At 39.1% G+C, this 24142-nt stretch overlaps 1 protein-coding gene across 5 annotated transcripts; it reads right to left on the bottom strand.

Moving 5' to 3' along the window:
* Positions 1-3272: 3272 nt before the first annotated feature.
* Positions 3273-23067, bottom strand: LOC144014676 (hyaluronidase-2). Of its 5 annotated transcripts, none has more exons than XM_077514846.1 (8): positions 22976-23042; positions 10898-11047; positions 10093-10740; positions 6928-7176; positions 6061-6207; positions 5493-5579; positions 4206-4400; positions 3273-3848 (listed from the first exon to the last, which is right to left on the bottom strand). In XM_077514846.1, the coding sequence occupies exons 3-8, from the start codon at positions 10681-10683 to the stop codon at positions 3519-3521; spliced, it is 1599 nt and encodes a 532-aa protein (XP_077370972.1). In that variant the 5' UTR covers positions 10684-10740; positions 10898-11047; positions 22976-23042; the 3' UTR covers positions 3273-3518. The 5 variants fall into 5 exon arrangements, with proteins under 5 accessions (XP_077370972.1, XP_077370971.1, XP_077370970.1 ...); XM_077514845.1 differs by lacking the exon at positions 22976-23042 and adding an exon at positions 17140-17559; XM_077514844.1 differs by lacking the exon at positions 10898-11047 and having other exon boundaries at positions 22976-23067.
* Between the last annotated feature and the right edge of the window lie 1075 nt (positions 23068-24142).

The raw sequence follows: 24142 nt of genomic DNA, 5'->3' as shown, positions 1-24142 counted from the left end.
ATATATATATATATATATATATATATATATATATATATATATATATATATACAAATATTCTTTCATGTCATATTGATTGTTTGGTGTCTTGTACATGTAGTCCATGTGGGTTGGACGTACGTACTATTGCATGCATGACACAATAATAAAATGTCATTGTCCTATTAAAAAGTTGAGAGGCTGCAAACTAAAATTCATGGCGCGCGTAGATCATGTGATCGACGCGGGTCATTAACCCAAGAGCAAACGCAGTCGTATAAACCAGGCTTAAGGATGGTGTGACAGGATTTTTCCTCATTGAGCTGACTCTTACATCGTTGAGCATTTCATAATGGGCCACTTACGTCACGTTGTCGCAAACACCGGTAAACCCACAAACATAAAAACTAGGACGCGTCTTTGAAAGGGGAATTAAGTACACTATGTGACTCTCAATAAAAAGTAAGTCGTTTCAAAAAGAATACCAAGTCTTCATCACAATAGTAGTGAGTTACGTGTTGTGTTTAATGTGGCAGGCTGCTTTGGCGTGGCACAAACCTGATTGATTGATTGTGACTTCCAAACTAAACAACCGCATAGGGCACCCTCATCACTAGGGGGCACCCAAGATCTTAGTGTGAGATTATTTTCAGTTCTTGAAATAAAAAAAAAATTAATCCAGATTACATGTTTCGTGTATGTGTTACTTTACTACCTATTTAAAGGTCTATATCAGGCTAAATGACATTATTCGGTATGCCACGTAGTGCTTTGAAATGATCACTTGTGTAAAATCAACCCCATTTCACTCTTGCAGCGTGTGTCTGTGTGTGTGTTTAAACTGATTCATTATCATCCCTCAAGAGGAAATTCAACAAGATTATTGGCACCAGACCCGTCACCAGAAATAAATTGTAGGGGGGGCATTACCTTTTTTTGGGGGGGCACACTTTATCAACCTAAATCTAATGTTCATCAGGTTGAACAGCGGCATTGTGACAACTGCAAAAGTGTTCAGAAATATTTTCTGTCACTTAAAAGCGGCAGTTCGTTCTGAAATCTAAAAGATTGAAATCTAAAAGATTGAAAAAAAAATGTGTAGTTCATTTTGCATTTATTCAACTCAAAAGTTAATTTGAAACAAATCCACTCTTCACTTCTGTAAACAACTATGTCCGAATGAATGACTCTGTGACACAACCCCTTCTATCTGGAATTGGCTAGCAGTTGCCTTCATTTGCGTGTTGGATTAGGGCTGTACGATATGGACAAAATTTCCTTTCATTTTTGCCAGACATCTCTATTCTTTGATCTTTGACTCAGCATGAGACTTCACATCATTTTACTTTTTTTATGGTGCCTTCTGTATTTTGTGTTATTTTATTTCTATACTTGTACAGATTTTTAGTATTTTATTTGCGTGTATACTTATCTACTTATATCTACTCTAATTAATTTTATTTTGTGTTATTTTATTTCACTTGTGTCTACTAAAAGACTAATTTCTATTCCATGCACAGCACTTTGTATGCAGCAATGGCTGTTTTAAAGTGATTTAGAAATAAGGTTGAGTTATGTCGATGATATACAGAAACAACATATGGGTTCAGTGAAAAACTAAGCAGAATATCAATCCAAAAGGATGTGTAAAGTGCTGGGGTTTTTTTTAATTAGAACTTAGTGACAGTCATCAACATGAACAAACTTGGCAATAAAAAAGAGAATTCAACTCACATTGTACTGCAACTGCTTTAGTGATAAATAATTTTATGCTCCTTAGTTGCTGTTGTGTATGTGTGACTGCTTGGGTCTGTTAACAGCATACTGTGTATTGCTACAATTCATCCGTGCTGTGTGGCTTGACTAATTAAAATAAAAGTTTGACACTCACTTGTAAACGTAACCAGTGGACTCAGGATTCCCATTGATGTCAACTGTGTCATCCTGGATCGAGGTTTGGCGTTTGGTGGCTCCCATTAAAGCGGCACGACGTGCTCACTGCTCACCCCGGGTTTTCACCGGATACGGTTGCGGTGCGGTTGCGGTGCGGTGCGTCTTGACTGCGTGCTCCGGACGGGTCAATTTTTTTGTCAATCCACACCGGCTCCGCACAGCTGCGGTCCGGCAGCTCCGTCGCCGCCCACTTCCCAACGTGTCTCGCGGGACCGCGCGCACGCGATCATGTGGCATTAAAAACAACGACAAACATACAGAAAGTCTGTGCTCAACAGAGAAGCAGAAAGAGAGGTGGACTTCTTTTGATTTAACCTTTTCTTCTTCTTCTGCTATGAGATTCCATGCAGCATCCTTTTTTTGGTTGTCCTTATAAAAAGGATGTGCCGTGTCATATATTATTTTGTGGTTTTCCACCTCCAATATAAACCTCTCCTCGTCCATGTTCGCTGGTGTCTAAACCGTGAATGAGCACATGGCCCGGCGACGCCCACGTCACCTTTTGCTGAAAAGCTTGCGAAATAGGAGCTGGCGAGTGTTTTATTCTGAAAGGTAACCGGAAATTTATTTTGAAACTGTGTCGGTCTTCCTGTCCCGCTCGATGTGTTTTGTGCTAGCTTGCCATTTGCCGGAGGCCTACGCAAAAATAGAAAATAGGTCTATCCTTGCGGAAGGCCTGCGGCACGCCGCAGCTGAGACGCAGTCGACACGCAATGCACCCGCAAGCGGTGTAAACTGCACCATTCGAATGAATGGAATCTAATTGCTTGCGTCGCCGGACCGCACCGCAACCGCACCGCAACCGCATCCGGTGAAAACCCGGGGTCAGTCTTTGTCCCAGCGCCAGCCGGCAAATGCGCACTATCTAGCCGGAAGTAGATTTGGCTAAGGCACGTCTGCAGAGCGCGCGTCTCCCCCCCACCCCACCCCAGCCCTCGTGATCCGGATTGTAATTGGCTCGCTTAGTTGTCAATCACAGCCAAACTTGAAAGGAGGTATGTGGTTGGCTGGCACGCCATGCTTTACTTAAAACAGAAGGCGCAAGTTTACGTGACTGATAGGACGAATAGTTGGTGAGTCATCTTGCTAGGGCGGGCACGGCTGACTGACAGGGCGGGCACGGACCCCCAAGGCCCGCCCATGGCGACGGGTCCGATTGGCACAAATACATGTCTTCCACATTTGTTTGCATTTTTTTTTTTTTAAGAAAAATGTTATTCCATTCATGAAGCTGATGCACATTTGAGTTGTTCCTGTACTTAGAAAAGATGGTTTCTAGAAGATTGAATGAGTCAACCCTTATTTCCAGACACTGCAGAAAACATGAATTAAAAACAACACAAGTACAAACTGATTTTATTTAGTTGGTTGTTGTTTAGAATTAGTTTCATTGGCAGTGGTAAGATTATGTGTTTTTTGTGTTAGTTGCTCACAAACCAGCTTTCCTCCAGTCAAACTGAAAAAGTGACAAGCGTTGCAGTATTGCTGTGCATTGGCACATCCTGAGAAGGTTTTACGTAGACCTGCGTGATGTCCGCAGTCTTGCTTAAAGGCACTTCAGTTTAGTCCTGTAACTGAAGGCTGCTTCAGTTCACACAGAGACAAGCAGTCACCAGCAACAACAAAACAGTGCAACGGTTCGAAGCCAGTGGTGCCGAAGTGCTTCCACTCGGCTCCATCGTGAAGGCACCTTTTGTTATGGAATCTGTTGAAAAGGTCGCCAAAGTCACTCCTAGCTCTCCGGAAATTTGCTCAAGCGTCCCACCGACAGAGGCTCCGTCTTTGGGAGACTGCTGATCTGACACGTCCAGATCTGTAGTCTTGTACCACTGACACTGGAAGTCTTTCTTCCACATCTCAGCTGGGTCCGGTTCAGCTGCCTTAACGGGCTCGTCTGTGGCTTTGGCTTCCTCTGCCTGCCGAGAGGAAATGTTTAGTGGCGGGACTTGAATCAATTATCTCAGAACAATAGTTGACACCATAAGCCAGGGATGGGCAACTGGCGGCTCACTATCAGTGGCCCCTTGAGTCATTAAAAAAAAAAAAAAAGATCGAAAAAATGTGTTTTTATTAGTATTTTCACAAACCCCCAAAAACTCTTCAAAAATGATGATAAACATTTTTTTCCATGGAATACGAGTATAAATACAGGCTTGTCTATTTTTATTAATGGCCCAAAGTCGAATGAGGTATCAATAAGGACATCTTCATTGTGCATCAAATGCTTTATTTGTGTAACACATGCAATCACTGAAGAAAAAAACATCAATCACCATTTCTGTCACCTTGTCCATCGCATCAGGGGGTGGTGGAAGATGGAGGTAGGCGGAGTTTTCCGGATTCTGACGGACACATCTGCCTTTTCCCTCGCAAAGGGAGGCTGAGCAGAGCCCGGTTGCCGTGGTTACGTTAATAGAGTAAGGTCCCAAAACCTTGCGGACAAACTCTGCCAAGTCTTGACATTCTCTCTGTATAAAACAAACAAACACATTGACATTTGTGTATGTGCATATTTTTTTTTAGAGCTGTCAAATGATTATTTTAGTTTTTTAAATCAGATTAATCACATCATAGAATTTTGATTAATCACGTTGAATCGCTTAATTAAACAGGTTTTTTAATCTACATTTTTTGCCTGCTAAATTTAAAGAATACCTGCTATGTGTTCATTTTTTTTTTTTTACATTTAATGTTATGAGGACGTCTTCAAAAATCTTTATCCACTGCAAACGCTCATCCTCCTCTTTTCTCGTCATCTAATAACTTGCATAATTTAAAAATGGAAAAAAAAGACCCGAATCATTTGACATAAACAAATATTCTGAATGCCATATGCAAACATTTATTGAATGCTTTACTTTAATGCATGTAGTTATGTTTATTGCTGAAACACAACCTGTGATACCTTTAACGTAACCACCCACTGTCAAGATAAAGGATAATCTGTGGTTAAAATTAACAATGTGATTAATCTGCGTTAACACGTGATTAATGCGATTTTTTTGTGATTAATTAATTAATTAATAAAACTTTTGCGTTATTTTACTGAAGATATTTAAGTTTGAATTCAGAAACAGACATTTAAAACAATAAGACCTGTATTGATATGCACCATATACAGCAGCTGCAGTCAAAACACAGATTAGATTTTTTATTTATTTATTTATTTATTTTTTACTGTGCCACCAGTCGCAGATGACGTCCAATTTTAGATGTCAAATGACACAGTAAAAATCATAAAGTGGTACATGCTCCTTTTAAGCATTTTAGCGGTTCTTTAAATGTGTCATGGAATTTTTTTAAGGGACTGATACAGGGTGAATTATGAAGAATATGAGGGGTTTTTTTTTTGTGTGTTTTTTTTTTAAACCATGTACCATGAAGGGGCACACTATTTTATTGCACGTCATACATCGTACATTTTATAGGCTTTTTTCTTGTTAACTTCACTATTGATTTTGTAATAATGGTCACATCTTACAAGTCCCACTCTATGACAATCTATCTCTGTATGATTCTTTTTTCATGCATCTTCTATTTACTGTGAAATAATGCCTTACCTCTGTCTTGATCTCACTTCTTTGCCAGATGACCACTCCGGCTGTTCCCATGGCAGCGCTCTCGCCAATGCTGCTGACCAAGTCTTCCTGGAAGAGGACAACAAGGTGCCAAGACAGTGTGAGAATGTCTCTCATCCTGGACTGCTGAGCATTCTTTCCTCTCAGGCTTTTTGTGTTTTTCTGCAATGCCACTAGATGGCGGCAAAGCCTTGTCTAATGGAAAAGTAGTGCTTTTCCGCCATCTTGCGGTATTTTGTTACCAAAGAACTATGTTGAAGTAAGGGGAGGAGCTTCTTTTAGGCAGGCTAAAGTAGTGGAAAATAGAAAATTGTGTTTTGATGCCACCTTGTGGTATCTATTGATAATGCTAAACGGTGAGAGAGGGGGCAGATTCAATCATTTACTAGTAGTTTTTTACTACTCGCAATAGGGCTTGATCCCAAACTCTCTTCTATTTGGCCTCACATAATCCATTGCTGCCTTCAGAACTTCGTTTTTGATTCAAATCTGAATATTTAAGCAATTAATCTGTGCTATAATGTGAGTCCAAATCTAATATATATCCCACCTGAGACAGGAAAGTGTTGGTTGACGTGTACACGCTGTTGACCAGCGGAAACACGGGAAGATCGAACGACGCGCCAGCCAGGGAGGAAACTCGTAGCGCCTCCTGGATTTGACTGGACAAATAAAGTTTCCCTCCGGTTGTTCCACTCTGTGTGAAAAGCGGTCAGATTGATAAATTTTATTGTTGTTATTATTATTTTATTTTTTTTGCAATTTTACAATTACTCTCATCTGGTCCTTCCACCGTCACATCAGTATTGTGCCCCGATTTGGCTGAAGTTGTGCTAATTTAAAAGGAATTCCTGATTTTGGAAAATAAACCCAATCAAAGTGTGGCATAAAAAAGCTGCACATCGTGTATTAGCTTGACAACATCAAAGTACAACTGTTGACATGTTGAGCACACGCAAAAGAGTCACGCTCGAAAAAAATTTTTTCCTTCACTTCTGTTAAAAATATATGGTCGGTTTCACAAACAGAATACATTAGGTAAGGAAGAGGAAGTGTAAATGCCTCGCACTCTGTGGATACATGCCGAGTCTATAAACAAACACAGTGAAGCTCAGCTTCTGTCGAGCAGACGTCATGATTAGTCATATGTTGAAAATAGTAGCAGCCTTCTGTGGGCTTATTGGCACTTGACACCATCATTTCTTAGAAAGAAGACAAATTATTGAGGTAGCACTTTCCTAGAACTGTTACCATCCCCATTGAGGGCAACTGTAACAAAGTTGTGACCTGTGACAAAAACAAGTTTGACACCTCTCAGCTACTTGGCGAATATTAATAACGTCTGTTCACAACTGTAAGCACGCAAGAAGGAAAAGCATATCAAAACAAGACTTTTGAGCCAAAACGCATCACCCACCTGTATCTTTTCCAGGGTGAGAAGAGGGTAAAGGGCGGAGCATCGCTTCCACAGCCACAGAAGCTCGTCATTGAGGGCCTTTTCAGCAGGGGGGCACTGGCCGCTGTAATTGGCTGAGGCGGTTTGGGCAGAATCGCCGTTGTAGCAGCTCGGGTAAGGGGAGACGCCCCATAATGCTTTGGGTCTCAGCCGTCTGATCTCCCTCAGAGTTTCCATAATTACTGACTGGGCCGCTGCCTCGAAGTCCACCTGGCAGGGGAGCAAAGAAATAGGTCAGATTTGGGCTTTTTTTTTTTTTTTTTTTTTTGTCCAAATTTGTTATTGGCCGTTTGATATGTCAAAAAATGTTATGAGGAACCGTTACTTAAAAAAAAATAAAAAAGCTAAAATAATAAAAATAAAAAAAAAATCCATGAATGCTCACTGCATATATTACACTAACCATTGTCTGTTCATATTGTTGCTTCATATTTTTTTTTCCATTCATTTAGTATGGCCCTGACCTTCAACTAAAATGGAAAAAGGTTTCCCCATTCCCGATTTACAGCTTTCTCACATTTTGTCTAGCCTTGAGCACACTGGAACATATTGTTCCAAAGGAGGCCATAAATAATGACTTGTCTGACAACAGTACATGTTTCTATTGTGTGACCATTCATCAGAGTTGCATCTGGACTAGAGGGGGTCCACAGCAATCTTCCACTCCGTCTTTTTTTTTTTTACATTTCATTTGACTAGCCCTGCTGAAAAAAATAAAAATAAATAAGTGAAAAACTCTTACTGTGTTGTTGGGTTTTTTATGCATTTAGGTGTTTTAGTTTCCATCCTTACAATGATACAGACTCCCTAAATCTCATACATTTGTATGCAAGCTAAATATCCTCAATAATGCCCTTCCAAAATTTTGCTTTGCACCAAATCTCTTATTGTTGTCACCTACCAGGAATAGCTGCATATTTACTGTACTGATAAAACAATTTCCAGTTGATAATAGATGCAATGTTGTATAAATTACATAGTAGACAAAGTAATTTTTTTTTTAAAAAAGTCTGAACTTTTTCTGATCCCTTCTGTTATATATATATATATATATATATATATATATATATATATATATATATATATATATATATATATATATATATATATATACAAAGAAGAAGAAAATATTTCACTCTCTGCCGCAGCTATAGATGGTATCATTTGTCCATAAAATTGTTATAAGTACACCTCTGTAGAGGAGCTAATGCTCCTTGTGCACTGTTGGACAATGAAAGCACCTCTTACTGTAATGGATGTGCAATTACACTTTTATAGTACGGAAGCGTATTGCATTCATTTGAAAAAAAAAAAAAAACTCTCCTGTTTCACTGACTATTTTTTTTCCAGTGGGCTTTGTTTTTTTGTTTTTTGTTTTTAAATTTTTGTTTTTTCTGAATACATTTTATTATGTTTTACTGAATATTTTTTTCTGTCGTGAAAATAAATAAATATATATGTATATATATATATATATATATATATATATATATATATATATATATATATATATATATATATATATATATATATATATATACACGAAAAATAGGGGGGGGATTATATTCCGAAAAACAGGGGTCCATTTCACAAAGCATGCTCAATAATCACCGAGACTAACCCTGAACAGCGAGTTGACATACCCTGAGAGAGGAAAATGCATTTTCAGTTCCAGGACAGCTGATTTGCACAGTAGTTTCACCTGGGGTTACCACCACACTAAAAAGACCACATCAATGGTGCCCCGATTTGACGATCACTACAGAAACAGGGAAGCAGAGGGCGGCGCTGCCCTCTGCTTCCCCGTTTTTTTACCCCTCTCAACTGGAAATGTTAATGCGATCATATGGTAAATTTGAACATGTTGAATGGTAGCTCATCAGGAAATGAAATGTTGTGTGTGCCTGAAAGGAAACAGAGAGAGGGAGAACCTCGAGTTTTATTGTGATAATCCTGCTCCTGACCAGGTTAGGTTTATAGACTCTGGTAATTGACCAAGAGTTTAAGTTACCTATTTTTATGAAACAGGCTAGAGTTACCTCTTTTTCTCTGGTTTCAGTTACCTCCCTTTCTGAAACGGAAAACGCAGAGTTTAGGGTTAACAGACTCAGGGTTCTCACTAAACCTGCTTTGTGAAATGGTCCACAGGAGAAAAAAAGACTCGGAAAAACAGAAAAAAAAATTCAGAAGAACAGGAGAAAAAATATTTAAAAAACAGAAAAAAAATAATAATAATTCTGAAAAACCAAAGCTGGTGTTTTTTTTTTTTTTTTTTTTAAACCTCTGAACTCCAAGTGACTTGTTGCATACTCGCTAATGGCAGACACTTTCCCACATACCTCAAACGTACCTTCACCTATATTATTTAGTGGCTCAGTATACAAACAGGTCAATCGATTGAGATGATTATGGTAAAGAAACAGTTAAGTTGCAATGCAAGTGGACTGCATGCGGGAAAGTGTCTGCCATTAGCGAGTCTGCAACAAGTCACTTGGAGTTCAGAGGTTTAAAAAAAAACAATACATAAATTAAAGATAAAAACTCTGAAAAACAGAAGCTGTTTTTTGGAATATTTATTTTCTGTTTGTTTGTTTGTTTGTTTTTTTAAACAATTTATTCCTCTTTTTCTGATTTTTTCAGCTTTTTTTTTTTTAAATAATGTATTCCCCCGTTTTTCTGAATATTTTTTTTCTGTTTTCCTGAGTAATTTTTTCTCCTGTTTTTTCTGAATAATTCGCCCCCGTTTTGCAGAATATATGTATTTTGTATGGCAGAAAAAATATGTAGTAAAATAGAACAAAATATTCAGAAAAACAGAAAGAAAAGTGGACAAAAAAAAACTAAGTTCCCCCATTTTTTTCAAATGAAAGCAATACGCTTCCGTATTATAGAAAGGCAAAAAAAAAAAAAAAAAAAAAGTTATCTGGTCTCCCGCACCCCTGCCCGCATCGCACTACTCTAAAAAAAAAAAAAAAAGAAAAAAGAAAAAACTGAAATATTGAAGAGAAGGCTTTACTGTATCAATCAAATTTTTCATATTTCTCTCCCGCTGCTACTGATTTTTTTTCCATCACCTCTCTTTGATTGTCTCACAGCTCTCATCGACCACACTTTCTCCCTTCTTACCCGTGACCACTTCTCCACCTCCTCCGGCGTCCAGTTAGGGAAGAAGGCTTTCAGCATGTTCCTCGACGCCTCCTGATACACGGCCTTCTTCTCTTGATTCCTCAACCACTGCGGGAGCCACTCAGCCCAGCGCAGCACCCCCAGCCCGAGGTACCTGGGCATAGGCAAAGCTGCATCTAAGTCCATTTGAGTTTTCTGAAGATGGCTGTCCAGCCGCGTGTGCTGCGGTAGACCCCCATTGACCCTCGTATCTTTGTCTATAAAATAAGGGTAGCTTCCCAGCGTGTCTTCGTAGAAGACCGCCACACGGCCTTCGCGTTCCATCCCAAAAGAAGCGGGATCTGGCCTCGTGGTGCAGGAGGAATCAGGGATGCCCCAGAAAATGATAAAAGGCTGTCCGGACAGGAGAGGCGGGCGAGCTGGCTGTGGTGGACCGGCTGTACTGAGGCCGGCAAGCAGTAAGACAAGAAGGGTTCGCGGGACTGTCGTGTATCCTCGAAGGCCAGCTGAAGAGGTGACTGAGAGCTTAGTCCTGTGTTGAAATAGCGGCCATTTTGGCTTTCCATTGAGTGGCGGGTTGTTCCATGCCATTGGAGCTGCTCACTGTCAGTCTCTCACTCCTTCAGCCTCCGGCAGCCAACCATGTCGCTGAAAAACATCAGCAGAAAAATAAGTTGAAGATAACGCTTGTGCCATCCTCAAATGTACTTTCCTGCAAAATGAATAAATATATAGAATGCATCAGGACCGATTGGTGAAGTGAGGTACTTTGAAGACCAAGAAAGTGTGATACAAGTACAATCACATTTTTAAAATATCATGGTCAACGATGTAGTTGGTTGAAAGGAGTCTTGTTATAGGTGACATGGCATGACCCCTTCTTGTGACTGGCTCCAAGTCAGCCCTTTGATCATTTAGAAGCTCCTCGTTTTTTTTGGTGCTTGCATATATCTATCTGTTGACAAAAAGTAGAGGAAACAATTATTTTCAAATTATTTAAAAATGTATACAGTACGTTTTAACGTTCTATTTTTGTGGAAGTTGATGCAAATTACTGCTGGGGAAAAACACATTTCAAAGCTTGCTTGCAGAGAACTAAAGGAAATCCAAAAAGGGAAAAATGCAGTTGAAAAATGATAAATTTTATTTTTGTGAATTTTTGGTGAAATCTACTTGGAAAGTCACATCGCCCTGCTCTTTGTAGAATCTTTTTGCTTTCGGTAAGACGAGCAGTAACCATCCTATATGCACCACAATGTAGTCTGCTAACAAAAAGATGCCAACACTCACATATATATATTTTTTATCCCCACTCTTGAAAATCAGTAATTTATACGGTGTTTTTAGTCTTGCTAAAAAATAAAAAAATGAAAAAAATAAATAAAAATGTCAGCCCAATACTATTACCCAAAGTCAGTGCTAATCCATTGTGGAATATTCATAATGTCGTGTTGGGATTTTGGTATGTCACATGCAATCTGTGACATCAGGCGTGTAAGAAGAATAAGCAGAACTTTGTTACATTTGGATGGACTCTGATTGGTTGTAAGGTGTGGATTATTAGCAGATGATTTGCCCCAGTGAAATCCATTACACTCACGACATTATCTCTTAAAATCACACCCACAGAAATGACTTTAGACACACAACCTGCTTTTTGCCAATAATGGAGTTTGCTTCTCATCCACTTGCATGATTTGGGATTTAGGGTCATTTTGTGCTTTCATGGCGATCTACTCTGGATGAATATGTAGTGTTTCGTCGTGCTGTTTCATTGTGTAGACTCCATGATTTATTGATGCCAAAGAGGTTAGTTGTATTTACATTTTTGTTTCATTTATAGTATTTATTTTCTTGTCCGTCCATTCCTTACCATAACATTACTCTTCTATTATTATTATTATTAGGGATGTTCGATACCACTTTTTTTCAGACCAATACTGATACCGATACTCAGACCCTCAGTACTCACCGATACCGATACCAACTGCCGATACCAGTAGTACATTTTGACAAATAGAAAAAAAAATCACTAAAAGATACTTTGAAACAAATATATTTCCTTTAATTTTGACAAAAAAAAAAAACAGCACAGTCACTCTTCAATAGTCTTAACGCTCAAGTCAAAATAAATCACAAAAATGCTCTTTTAGTTTAAGATTCACAATTTTGAAGTATTTCCAAACCGGTGAAGTTTTGGTGAAAAACTGCTGCAAGCTAGCGCCAGTTACAGGCAAGGAGGACTCACTTAACGTCTTCCCCCTCTGCCTTCGGTCGCTTGTACTCGTCTGCGTCACGAGTACTCGAATACTTGAAAAAAGGCTGGTATCGGCCCGATACCGATACCTGGTATCGGTATTCACCCATCCCAAATTATTATTATTATTATTATTATTATTATTTATTAATTAATTTACTTATTTATTTAACAGTCATGCCAGGATTAATGATGAGCACTGAAACATCATTTTCAAATTTGTGTGCCTGCTTTCCCCCCCTCATCTTACTGGTAGCGTAAGAATAGAATTCAGAAAGAAAAAAAACATAGGAAGGAAAACAAAGGGAGTGTTTATAGTATTAGGCTGAGACCACAAGAAAACTCTCACTTGAGTCGGCTAAATTATGCAAATAAAAGTCATGTTGGAAATCAAAGCCTGGATGGCACTGAACTTCTTGAATTTCAATGAAAAGAAAACAGAAGTTATGGTGTTTGGTCCCCGAAGCCCTTATATATCCTACACAGCTGACTTGGGCTCCTCTAACTCTATTACAATATAACCCATATCACTCTAACGCATGGAGACAACAAACAAAAGTCAACTGCCTTTTTTCGTATTTACTCTGACAAGTTTTACTCGCGAAGGTATACGGGGGCAGCAAAACTGCCTGAACACGTCTAACAAAAAAAAAAAAAAAAACAGAGAGAGAGAGAGAGAGAGAGAGAAAAAAAAGCACCTCTTGTTCAGTCTTGAGAGATTTGATGAAGCAATGTAAATGAAAACAAATGAGTGGGAGCACCACAAAGTAAGAAAAGACAACTTACAATATTTGAGCTCTGTGAGTTTGACTTCATATCTTCTTTGACACGAAGCCATAGAGACACTGATAAATAACATCCAATAAACTAGCCTCTGATATTTTTCTGCTGGAAAGCCTCCAATAGTTGCCTTCTTCTGTTTAACTTCTTCATTTCAGGGCTCTGTCCTTTGTGAGAAGTTGCATGTGATCACTCTGCCTGTGTGTGTTTTCTTTGGTTATTCTAGTTTACGTCACGATGTATAGCCTATATGGGGGGGTGCACATGCATTCAAGCACAACACCTGGAAGCGTTTACGTTGTGTATGAGAATATTCGGCCTGCTTATGAGCATTAAATTCAACTGTTAAGCAGGCACTCAAGCCCAGCTAGGCAATGTATCAACCTTTACTTCACTGCTGGCCACTCATGCAGTCACAGCAGCATTATGAAGGGAGTTTGGCCGGCCCGCAGACGAAAGGTTAGCTTAGCGCAAGCTAGCTGTTATGACACAATAGAGATAGATTTACCAGACCAAAAAGCACGAAAAAACCCCACCCTGAATTCATTTCTGGAAATTAAAGTCAGCTATTTTAAACTACAAAGGAAAACCTTTCTGTAGGTTAACACTGCTGCATCAGCATAGTGCACTCCAGTCAGGTCAAATACGTAGCTAGTAGTTACGTCTTCAAATAAGTGAATAAATTGTAAAGCGCTTTGGTCACCATATGGTGTAGATAAAGAGCTACAAAAGTGCACCCCATTTACCATTTTGATGATTTTTATTTAATTTAATTAATGAATGAATTAATTTTTTTTTTCTTCATTTGTTGCACTACGAAGAATTTTGGAATAGCACAATAGGTGATTCAAGTTCATTCGGTACTCGCTTGATAATGTGAACATGAACAGCAACGGCAGATTTTGGGTCCGAGCCGTAGTATTTACTGTACATGATCATGCCCGCAGTGACTAACAGAATGACTGAATAATCTCCCAGATCGTATCCTTGCTAATGCTAAGAGGGTTAAAAGGTTATAGAATGCATAGTATACTCTAAGTAAAGGCTTTTTAATCCTCTGGCATATCTGTCAGACAGAGGAGACCTCCAGACTGTGTCTTCAGTCTGCATTTACTATAATAATTTGGGGTATCTTAAAGATTCAATTAATTACATTTCTTTATACTTTATGTACATAACCACACAGCGGAAAAAGAACAGGGGGAGTTGGCAGCAACACAACGTTGTACCCACACATATTAAGTAAATAACTCTAAAAGCAATTATGTTAGGAAGTATGTGTCTAAGAACACTCATTTCATAATGTAGAACTATTTCAAGTGATCTTCAACTGTTATTTAAAGTCTTTAAAGGCTGCTGTTTAGAATATGTGGAGTCCCTCACGCTATTTCAGAGGTGAAAGGCCAACATGATGTCTGCTTAATCTGTTGAGCCAAAGCTGCTGGTCTGTGTTTACAAGTCTGTCTGGACTGAGGCTCATCCTGAGCCCACCTCTTCTGCTCAATTTAAATGAATGCAGACACATCTAATGCATAATATAAGCTAACGGCATCTAGTTGTTGGTTCGTTTTTTGGATAGAGACTTGAAAACTACTGTCAAGATATTTTTTTATATTTTATTTTTATTAAGTTACAGTGTTAGTGGCACTGCCTCCTAGATACCCACGGTACGATCCAATCAGGAAGTGAGATTAGCACAATAATTATGTCACACCTATCTAATTCCCTGAAAAGTGCTCATGCAGGTGTGATACACCACAGTGTCTGCACTTTTGTATGAGCTTAACTTGATTCTACAAGTAGAATAGAACATGTAAGGTTGAACTTCAATCTGTTCTGGGATGCTGGCCGACCACCACCATCAGAATTGGGAACAGTTTTTTTCCCAGTGGAAATAATAGGAATTAAATTACACAAGCTACATGTAGTATAGACAGATAACCTTTCACACCTACATTCACACTACCAATGAGTGTGAATTGAACACATAGGCAAAGGATGTTACACCATTGCCAAGCATGAAACATCAGCACACTTGTTAAGAGAGTGGTTCTCAAACTGGGTTGTGACAAACTTCTGGCTTTCCGTGGAGGTGCTCAAAATAATTTGCAATAAATCATATTGCACCACATGCATACCAATAAAACAAACATACTAAACAGACATACTAAACCAATGACTCCTCCCTAACTTAACTTGGCCAAAAAGCTATGATATGTTTCTGACGTACAGGATAACATAAATATGACATCCTGACAAGCGCACCTCAATTCTAGCTTTCCCACGTTCTTTTCACATGTCAGGTGAGGCAAGGCAGCATCTGCAAAATATTTGCGGCTTGGGAGCACGTACCTCGGGTCAAAAGATTCCAATGTGGGTAAATGACTGCTTTCTGAACCCATAAATGGGCACCATATCTTTGCCAATACTCACTATTTACTAGGGGTGGGACGATACGGGTAAACCACGATTCGATACTGTGATAATATTTGGCTCACGGTATCGATAATATCACGATACACGATATCTACGATTTTTGATATATTGACAAAAAAATGTAGCAATATATCACGATATGTGACTGAAAAAGACAACAAATGCCCATAAAAAGGAAAATGTCTAATTATGCATTTATTCAATGCCAAAACTTTGTACAATGTACAAAGTTCTGCATAGTGCCTCACTGCCTCTTAGCCTTTTAACTGTAAACATTGTAAAGTGAGACGAATTAAAGTGCATAAACATTTATAACACAACACCGCACAACTGGACACATTACATCGATATCTACCGCCAGTGTATCAATAATTTATTGCAACAGAGAGCGCAACAATATATTGCGATATCGATTTTTTTCTCCCACCCCTACTATTTACCTCTATGATTGCCCTTCCACAATATTTCAGCAGGAATTAAAATTGCTAGTCGCTCTTTTGACACATAGTTCTTAGAGTGGTCAGAAAAGTCGCTAAATATAATAACCATATCGCCAAGTTGGCAACCCTGTGTATTATTTTGTACACTATCTCCTCTCTATGTGTAGCCAATAGCCATGTAGTGGAAGCGGTGCATGTCAGTGATAGCTAAATATCGAATGTACTTAAGTTCCTTTCTGTCAAGCAGATCACGAGTCTTTAATTTGAAAGTTGAAACATAAAAAAAAAAAAAAAAAAACTCATTGCACACAGGGGTGCACATGGATTCATTAGCGATAAGAATGTAAACAATGTAAATGTAAAAAAATACTAATACTAATACTACTACTACTACTAATAATAATAATAATAATAATAATAATAATAATAATAATAATAATAAATACTTTAATTGAAAAGAAATATTGCTCGGATGTACCGTGCTGCACATATGTCTCTAACATGTGTTTTCTGTCACGCGTTAAATACACCAAATCCTACCTTTGAAAACAAGGGACAATACATATTGCTAGCCAGCCTGTGGTTAGCGCTATCAACTAACCTAAGCATTGGACGCTAATGCCTGAACTTTACAGCTTTTTTTTATTTTTATCTTCGACATGTTCATTCTGCTCATTCATTCCCATAGCTACCAGTGATTTAGCCCTTGGTCAATGTCATATCACCTCAAACTACCTCCGGTGTATATTTCACATCTCTTAACAGCCCTTGTTGTGGGTTGAGTTAATCCTTGCAAGCTGAAGTGAGGTTTTGTGAGGTACGCTGAGGTGATATGCTGATGTCATGGGCGGCGTTGTCCATGACTGCTGGCCATCTTTTTGCAGTTTTTATCAAGAAACACACATCTGTCATGAATCATTGATTGTGAAACATTATGCTTGATGGTGTCTTCATTGTGCGACTTCAAAGGCATAGTTGTACTGAAACAAACTGTACAACCTTGGATCTAGTCAATTGTTTCATACGTTGTATGGCCAAAATAACATTCTGTACCTAACAGTTACTTGCAGAGTGTAACCTTAAAAGTACACCACAACATCTTATTGGCCAATATCAAGAGATTGCAAAACTTACCAAAGCCAAGGTTGGGTTCTCCTCACAATCTGGACATTGTTTCAGAGTGCCTTCACCTGAATTTCAAACATTTTCCTCTTTAGAAAAATCCATGTACTCTCCTGGATTAGTGAAGACATGGAAAAAGACACAGCGGAAGCAGCCTAACACCCGGAAGAGAGAGGGGCAGGAAGGCAGAGGGATGAATAGTCAGGAATAGCCAAGCGAGATGAAGCTTGATGAAACAAAGAACAAAGAAGGAATGAAGCTGGAGAGATTCACAGGAGTGATAAAGTGCATGGAAAGATGTGTGGGTAGGAATGTGTGTATGTGTGCCAGGCTAAGCTTCCTTCCTGCGAGATGCTAAACGAGTTTAGCAATGACCACACTGGTTCACATGACTATCGACACTGGCCGTAATCCCATAATCCTCTGCTCCACTGCTGCTACCCTTGTCCAAACAAACACTTGACATGTTGGATTATCTCACCTGGCTTCTTCTACCTGCATATACTCACTTCCTGTTTCACTTCTGTTCTAGTTCTCCTCTCTCTCTCTCTCTCTCTCTCTCTCTCTCTCTCTCTCTCTCTCTCTCTCTCTCTCTCTCTCTCTCTCTCTCTCTCTCTCTCTTTTAGGCCATTGTCTTATTTTCACTGCCCTCAGTTTAGGACAATTACTGTATATCTTCCTAATTGTGTGGGAACCGTTTGTGTAAGGGTCTTTCTTTATTGCAGTGCACAGAGCAAAGTTCATTAAAATGGATCAGTTTTGGGGTGGAAACCGTCTGAAATCAACACCCCTCTCACACAACATATTCTCACAAAATATTGGTTATATTTATACACTCTGGTAATGCTTCAACTCCTGTACTTAAGTCTGAAATATGGAAGTGTCTTGCCGTCAAAACAGAAAAACAGTTCAAGATGCCTGGAATGTGTTTTGTGTTAGGTCATGGGTCATTGTGTTAGGGATGCATTCTGCTTATGCAGTTACTATGTCATTTATGATGATGATGATGATGATGTGAAAATGATGTTTTAATTGGATTACCGGTAGCTTCTCTAAGGGACAAATCCACCAAGAATGTGCTGCATCCGCTAACAGCGCCAAAAATTGCTCCACATCCGCACCCGCAGCTTGCTCCCTGTTAACGACCCATTCACGAAGGAGATTGCTCTAATGATATTTTATGTTCTTTTATCATCTGCGGCGGGCACATAGAGTAACAAGCCTATTTTGACAAAATAGATGGTACATATTTATTTTCAATTGTAAAGCATAAAAGTAGGCCGTCGTTAGATAAATAAACACAGTAATTCATACAGGAAGAATTCATTAAATGAAAAATACATAACACACAAAAAAAAGTAGTTGCACTTATTTACTTATAAAGACCAGTTCAAATAGTCATCTTGTATCAGATATTGTTCAAAATCAAACGTTCTTGTCGAATATTGTGCCATAGAGAATGCATATTGTAAACAGTTCTCTAGTGTCAAACAATTAACAGTAAAACAGTTTGCTCCTCATCGGTTGTTATTATTGTCTCCATCTGCTGCATTCATTCCCTCTCTTCTGTCATCTGCTCCCTGCTAAAATTCATCTCACTCATTGCTTGTGCCTCATTTCAATTGTCCTCATCCCGTATTTCCAGCCTACATCTTCGATTCCATCTCCTCACCCTGCCTGTCACTTATCTGATTAGCATCACACTTGCCATCAGTCTCTCCTATATATTCTCACTGTTCACACTGCAGCTATTTTAAATCTTGGGTCAAAATCAAGGAACTTCCCGTGTTGAATGAAAACAACATCTACATATTCCGTGTGCGTATCGACTGCTGATGATTCTTATCAGTCTGACAAAGTTGGAGATTAGCATTGCCTCTGTCATAGTTCAGCATCTCAGTTTATTCCCTCATGCTCCAAAGTGCAGCACAGCACCGCAGGAAGCTCGAGATAAAAGCATGTGCAGCATGCTAATAGTCTTTACATCAGAATAATAAATTTCCCCACGCTTACGTGTTAACCAGCCTGCTGCAATGTTCTCTTTAGTGTTTGGAGCATTGTGTTCAGGGTGACTTTGACTCGACTGCATTGGTTTATTTTCTTTTTTGTTTGTAGCTTAAAATAAGGGCTTGCATTTGGCCCATCATGTTGACTTGCACTGTATGTATTATAGAGCTATATGGGCATTACACCTCTGTCCTGTTTGTTATGTTGGTTTAGAGTAGAGCAGCCAGAGCTCATATGTTTACAGTACGGTATAATAAAACAGATCAAATTGTGTGTGTGTGTGCACTCTAATAGTAGAGGCCTTCCAATAAGGCAAGTGATTGCAACAAACGTACAAAGTACGATATTATTAGGCTGCATTGTTGTCCACACATCTATATATTATATATCACGAATGCACTATAAGATTTCAAGTGCAAACTGGCTGCACGAGAGCGCTCTCTAATGGCAGAGAGAATAAAAAGGAACAAGCAGGGACACAGCTTGGAGTGAGCAGTGTGACAGTTTGGCTGATGCTGCGACTCTGAGCTCAAAGATTTGCTGTGTGAAAGCACCTCTTTTGTGCTCTGCTAGTGTGACAGTATCCAACTGGAATGTGCCGCTTGCTAAGGCAGCCCACAGGCATGGCTGTGTGTCTTGCTGTCCATGGGGTGTCATTGCAGACTGATAAGGACCAAAACTCTCTTCGCAAATTGGAAGGATTAACATATCATTTAACATTGATTGGCTGGAAAGATACAATAGTCTTCAAATTGAGTGTTAAAGAATAGAAAAAATCCCTAGTGCGCATCCTGCAATATATTTACTAATCTGACGCAAATGGAAAAAGTCAGATCTGCATATTATGTCTTGTCCTTTTTGTACGAGTATAGTGGGGGTTCTTCATAGCCGAGCAAGGGAGCAAAAGCTCTGAACAGGATTTGAGCCGGTCCGATAATCCTCAGGGCTCTTCAGGTGGCTTGTCCCCATGGGAGCTGTGTGTAAAATTGGAGGCTCACTCGATTTCAATAGAAGCGGATATAGTGCACACAACATAGAACCGGAAGGCAGCTCCTCAGAAACAAGAAAAGACTACGGTTGGGTGTTTCTATTTGCACAAGCAATCTTTTATAACAATCCTCTGTCCGAGTTTGTAAAAATCAGTAAATGACTTTCACTTATGACAGAACACTGTGGCGCCTTGAGATATGAGTGCCTTGACTCATGAGTTACCAATTTTTCCAAATTTCAAACCCTACAGCTAGCTAGTGTAAGCTAGCGTCACTAATTTCCATCTACCATCAATTCACATTGATTTCCTCACAGTAGAAAGCCATTAATTAAGATAGTTTGCCCACTGCTAATAGACAAACAGAAGAAAAAGAGGAAAATGCTTTTGACACAGCTGTATTTTGTACTCACATTTGCTCTGTTTGTAGAGAGCAAATACCATGTACTGTGTTTTTGTACAATACTGTTGACTTCATTTCTTTCATATGGGAATAAAAACATAAGCCTGCAGCTAATCAGAGGCGGTCATTTCTGTCAATCGTTAAAAAAAAAAGAAAAACAAAAAAAAGAAGAAGAAACAAAGAAAAAAAATTCTGTCAATCGTCAATTCCCCACGATGACAATGTCAACATTTTGGCTTTTGCCTGAAGTTGGCTGGATTTAGGCTTCTGGTTCCCATAGCCCAGTGTTTCTCAATTCCGGTCCTCAGGCCCCCCTAGCCAGCCTGTTGTCCATGTCTCCCAATTCCCAATGCAGCTGATTCCAATGACAGCTAATCAGCCAGCTCTGGAGAAGCCTGATAATGATCCTCACCTGCGTTGCAATTGGGAGACATGGAAAACAGGCTGGCTGGGGGGGCCTGAAGACCAGAATAGAGAAACACTGCCATAACCCAACAGTGGTAGTTTATAGAAAACGATACAATGATGAACTGATCATCTACTGTATGCGTAACATCTAACTTCATCCTACCTGAATCAGGAAGTAGCCTGCTACGTAACAAATGGACAAACACATGGCTGCATGTTGTCTATTATCTGCTGTGTGCTATTACAGTTACTATGTATGTACTGCACATATACTCATCAATTCACCAAGTTCCAAAATATGTGCAAGTGTGTGCCTGCTGAGCGAAGTCTTGGTGGATGTTCTCTGAGCCCAGCAACTGTGTCAGTGTAAGGAGAGAAATGTACGTGTAAAGGTGGTGAAAAAAAGGCTCAAAGAGAGAGAAAAAAAGTGTGCCTCAGGAATTTACAAATGAAAAGAGAATGTTTTTCTCTTAATGCGATTAAATTATTCCATTTCACTGCTTCCCCAGCCGCCAGTTTGAGCTCCTTCAGAGCACACAGTGGCAACACAACACTGTTTTTAAGACAGGATGGCGGGGGGTGACAAGGGGAGGGGCAGGAGTACTGTAAAGGGGGTTGATGTAATAGCAAGAGGGAGAGCTCCCAAAAAAACTGGAATACATTTTAAGTTGCCACTTTTTCATCTGACAAATCACTCCAAGATCAGCAAATTCATGCTCAAATCAGACTGCCATATATCTTTAGTATAAATGGTCAGGTTCCACTATTTAAAGTTGGTTATGTCATAGTTTTTAATAGGCTACTGCACAGGTATTATATAACATTGAAACATCTGTATGTGATGACAAAATACCATGAAAATTATACCATATTCATCTTTTCGGTATTTAATTGCGTACAAGCACGTTCATATTTCCTAATATCCTTGTGTACATTTGTACTTCTCACTCCTTTTGGGATATATTTATTAAAGACAAATACATCATTTGCATATTCACGAGAAGAAACCATGTTAAAAAGGTTAAGACCAAGGCTAAAGAATACTCATTTACAGACCCGTCACCAGAAAGAAATTGTAGGGGGGGCATTACCTGTTTTGGGGGGGGCACACTTTATCAACCTAAATCTAATGTTCATCAGGTTGAACAGCGGCATTGTGACAACTGCAAAAGTGTTCAGAAATATTTTCTGTCACTTAAAAACGGCAGTTCGTTCTGAAATCTAAAAGACAAACTGGAAAAAAAAAATGTGTAGTTCATTTTGCATTTATTCAACTCAAAAGTTCATTTGAAACAAATCCACTCTTCACTTCTATAATCAACTATGTCCGAATGAATGACTCTGTGACACAACCCTTCTATCTGGAATTGGCTAGCAGTTGCCTTCATTTGCGTGTTGGATTAGGGCTGTACGATATGGACAAAATTTCCTTTCATTTTTGCCAGACATCTCTATTCTTTGATCTTTGACTCAGCATGAGACTTCACATCATTTTACTTTTTTGATGGTGCCTTCTGTATTTTGTGTTATTTTATTTCTATACTTGTACAGATTTTTAGTATTTTATTTGCGTGTATACTTATCTACTTATATTTACTCGAATTAATTTTATTTTGTGTTATTTTATTTCACTTGTGTCTACTAAAAGACTAATTTCTATTCCATGCACAGCACTTTGTATGCAGCAATGGCTGTTTTAAAGTGATTTAGAAATAAGGTTGAGTTATGTCGATGATATACAGAAACAACATATGGGTTCAGTGAAAAACTAAGCAGAATATCAATCCAAAAGGATGTGTAAAGTGCTGGGGGTTTTTTTAATTAGAACTTAGTGACAGTCATCAGCATGAACAAACTTGGCAATAAAAAAGAGAATTCAACTCACATTGTACTGCAACTGCTTTAGTGATAAATAATTTTATGCTCCTTAGTTGTTGTTGTGTATGTGTGACTGCTTGGGTCTGTTAACCGCATACTGTGTATTGCTACAATTCATCCGTGCTGTGTGGCTTGACTAATTAAAATAAAAGTTTGACACTCACTTGTAAACGTAACCAGTGGACTCAGGATTCCCATTGATGTCAACTGTGTCATCCTGGATCGAGGTTTGGCATTTGGTGACTTCCATTAAAGCGGCACGAGTGCTGTCTTGTCCAAAAGACTCATCACAGCCATCTAGTGGCCAGGAATACTCATTATAGTAACCCGATCGGCCTGATACTTGGAGCACAGCTGCCCAAGGCTTTCCTCCAAGCGTTTCCATAAAAAAACATAGTAGACGTCAATTAACGTCTATGGCGGCCAATTCTAGGTTTATACTGAACGTCTTTAAACGTTTATGGCGGTCAAAGAGTTAAAATAAAAGTTTGACACTCACTTGTAAACGTAACCAGTGGACTCAGGATTCCCATTGATATCAACTGTGTCATCCTGGATCGAGGTTTGGCATTTGGTGGCTTCCATTAATGCTCACTGCTCAGTCTTTGTCCCAGCGCCAGCCGGCAAATGCGCACTATCTACGCGGAAGTAGATTTGGCTAAGGCACGTCTGCAGAGCGCGCGTCTCCCCCGACCCCACCCCAGCCCTCGTGATCCTGATTGTCATTGGCTCGCTTAGTTGTCAATCACAGCCAAACTTGAAAGGAGGTATGTGGTTGGCTGGCACCACCATTTACTTAAAACAGAAGGCGCAAGTTTACGTGACTGATAGGACGAATAGTTGGTGAGTCATCTTGCTAGGGCGGGCACGGCTGACTGACAGGGCGGGCACGGACCCCCAAGGCCCGCCCATGGCGACGGGTCCGCTAATTTACATCAGCATTTTTGTAAGTACGCAAAATTGACATCACGTTTCTGTCTTTCCAAAAGAAAGACAAACAGTGGTCACTGAAATAATTTGAAACTGACAAAATAACAAATGAATACTGAAAATTAACTAAAAAAAAAAAATAAAAAAAAAACTCAGGAAAAAATTAACATTAGCACTTCTGTTGTGTTTGTTTCTTAACAATGTGCATGGGTCAATGTAACCCATTCTTTTGTGTAATCATCAAAAAATATGACATAATAAAAAATGGAAAAAAAAAACAAAGGCCAGCAAACAAAGTTGAACCTACGTTTTGTTTTGTTTTTTTTCTACATATTCCCAACGGGTCAATTTGACCCGCAACATAAAAGGAGGGTTTAATGTTACACAAGCTTTTTAGGAAA

Source organism: Festucalex cinctus, chromosome 2 (assembly GCF_051991245.1).
Source record: "Festucalex cinctus isolate MCC-2025b chromosome 2, RoL_Fcin_1.0, whole genome shotgun sequence".
In the NCBI taxonomy this organism is placed as follows: Eukaryota; Metazoa; Chordata; class Actinopteri; order Syngnathiformes; family Syngnathidae; genus Festucalex; species Festucalex cinctus.
The sequence above is the reverse complement of the archived record's forward strand: the minus strand, read 5'-3'. Positions and strand labels throughout refer to the sequence as shown.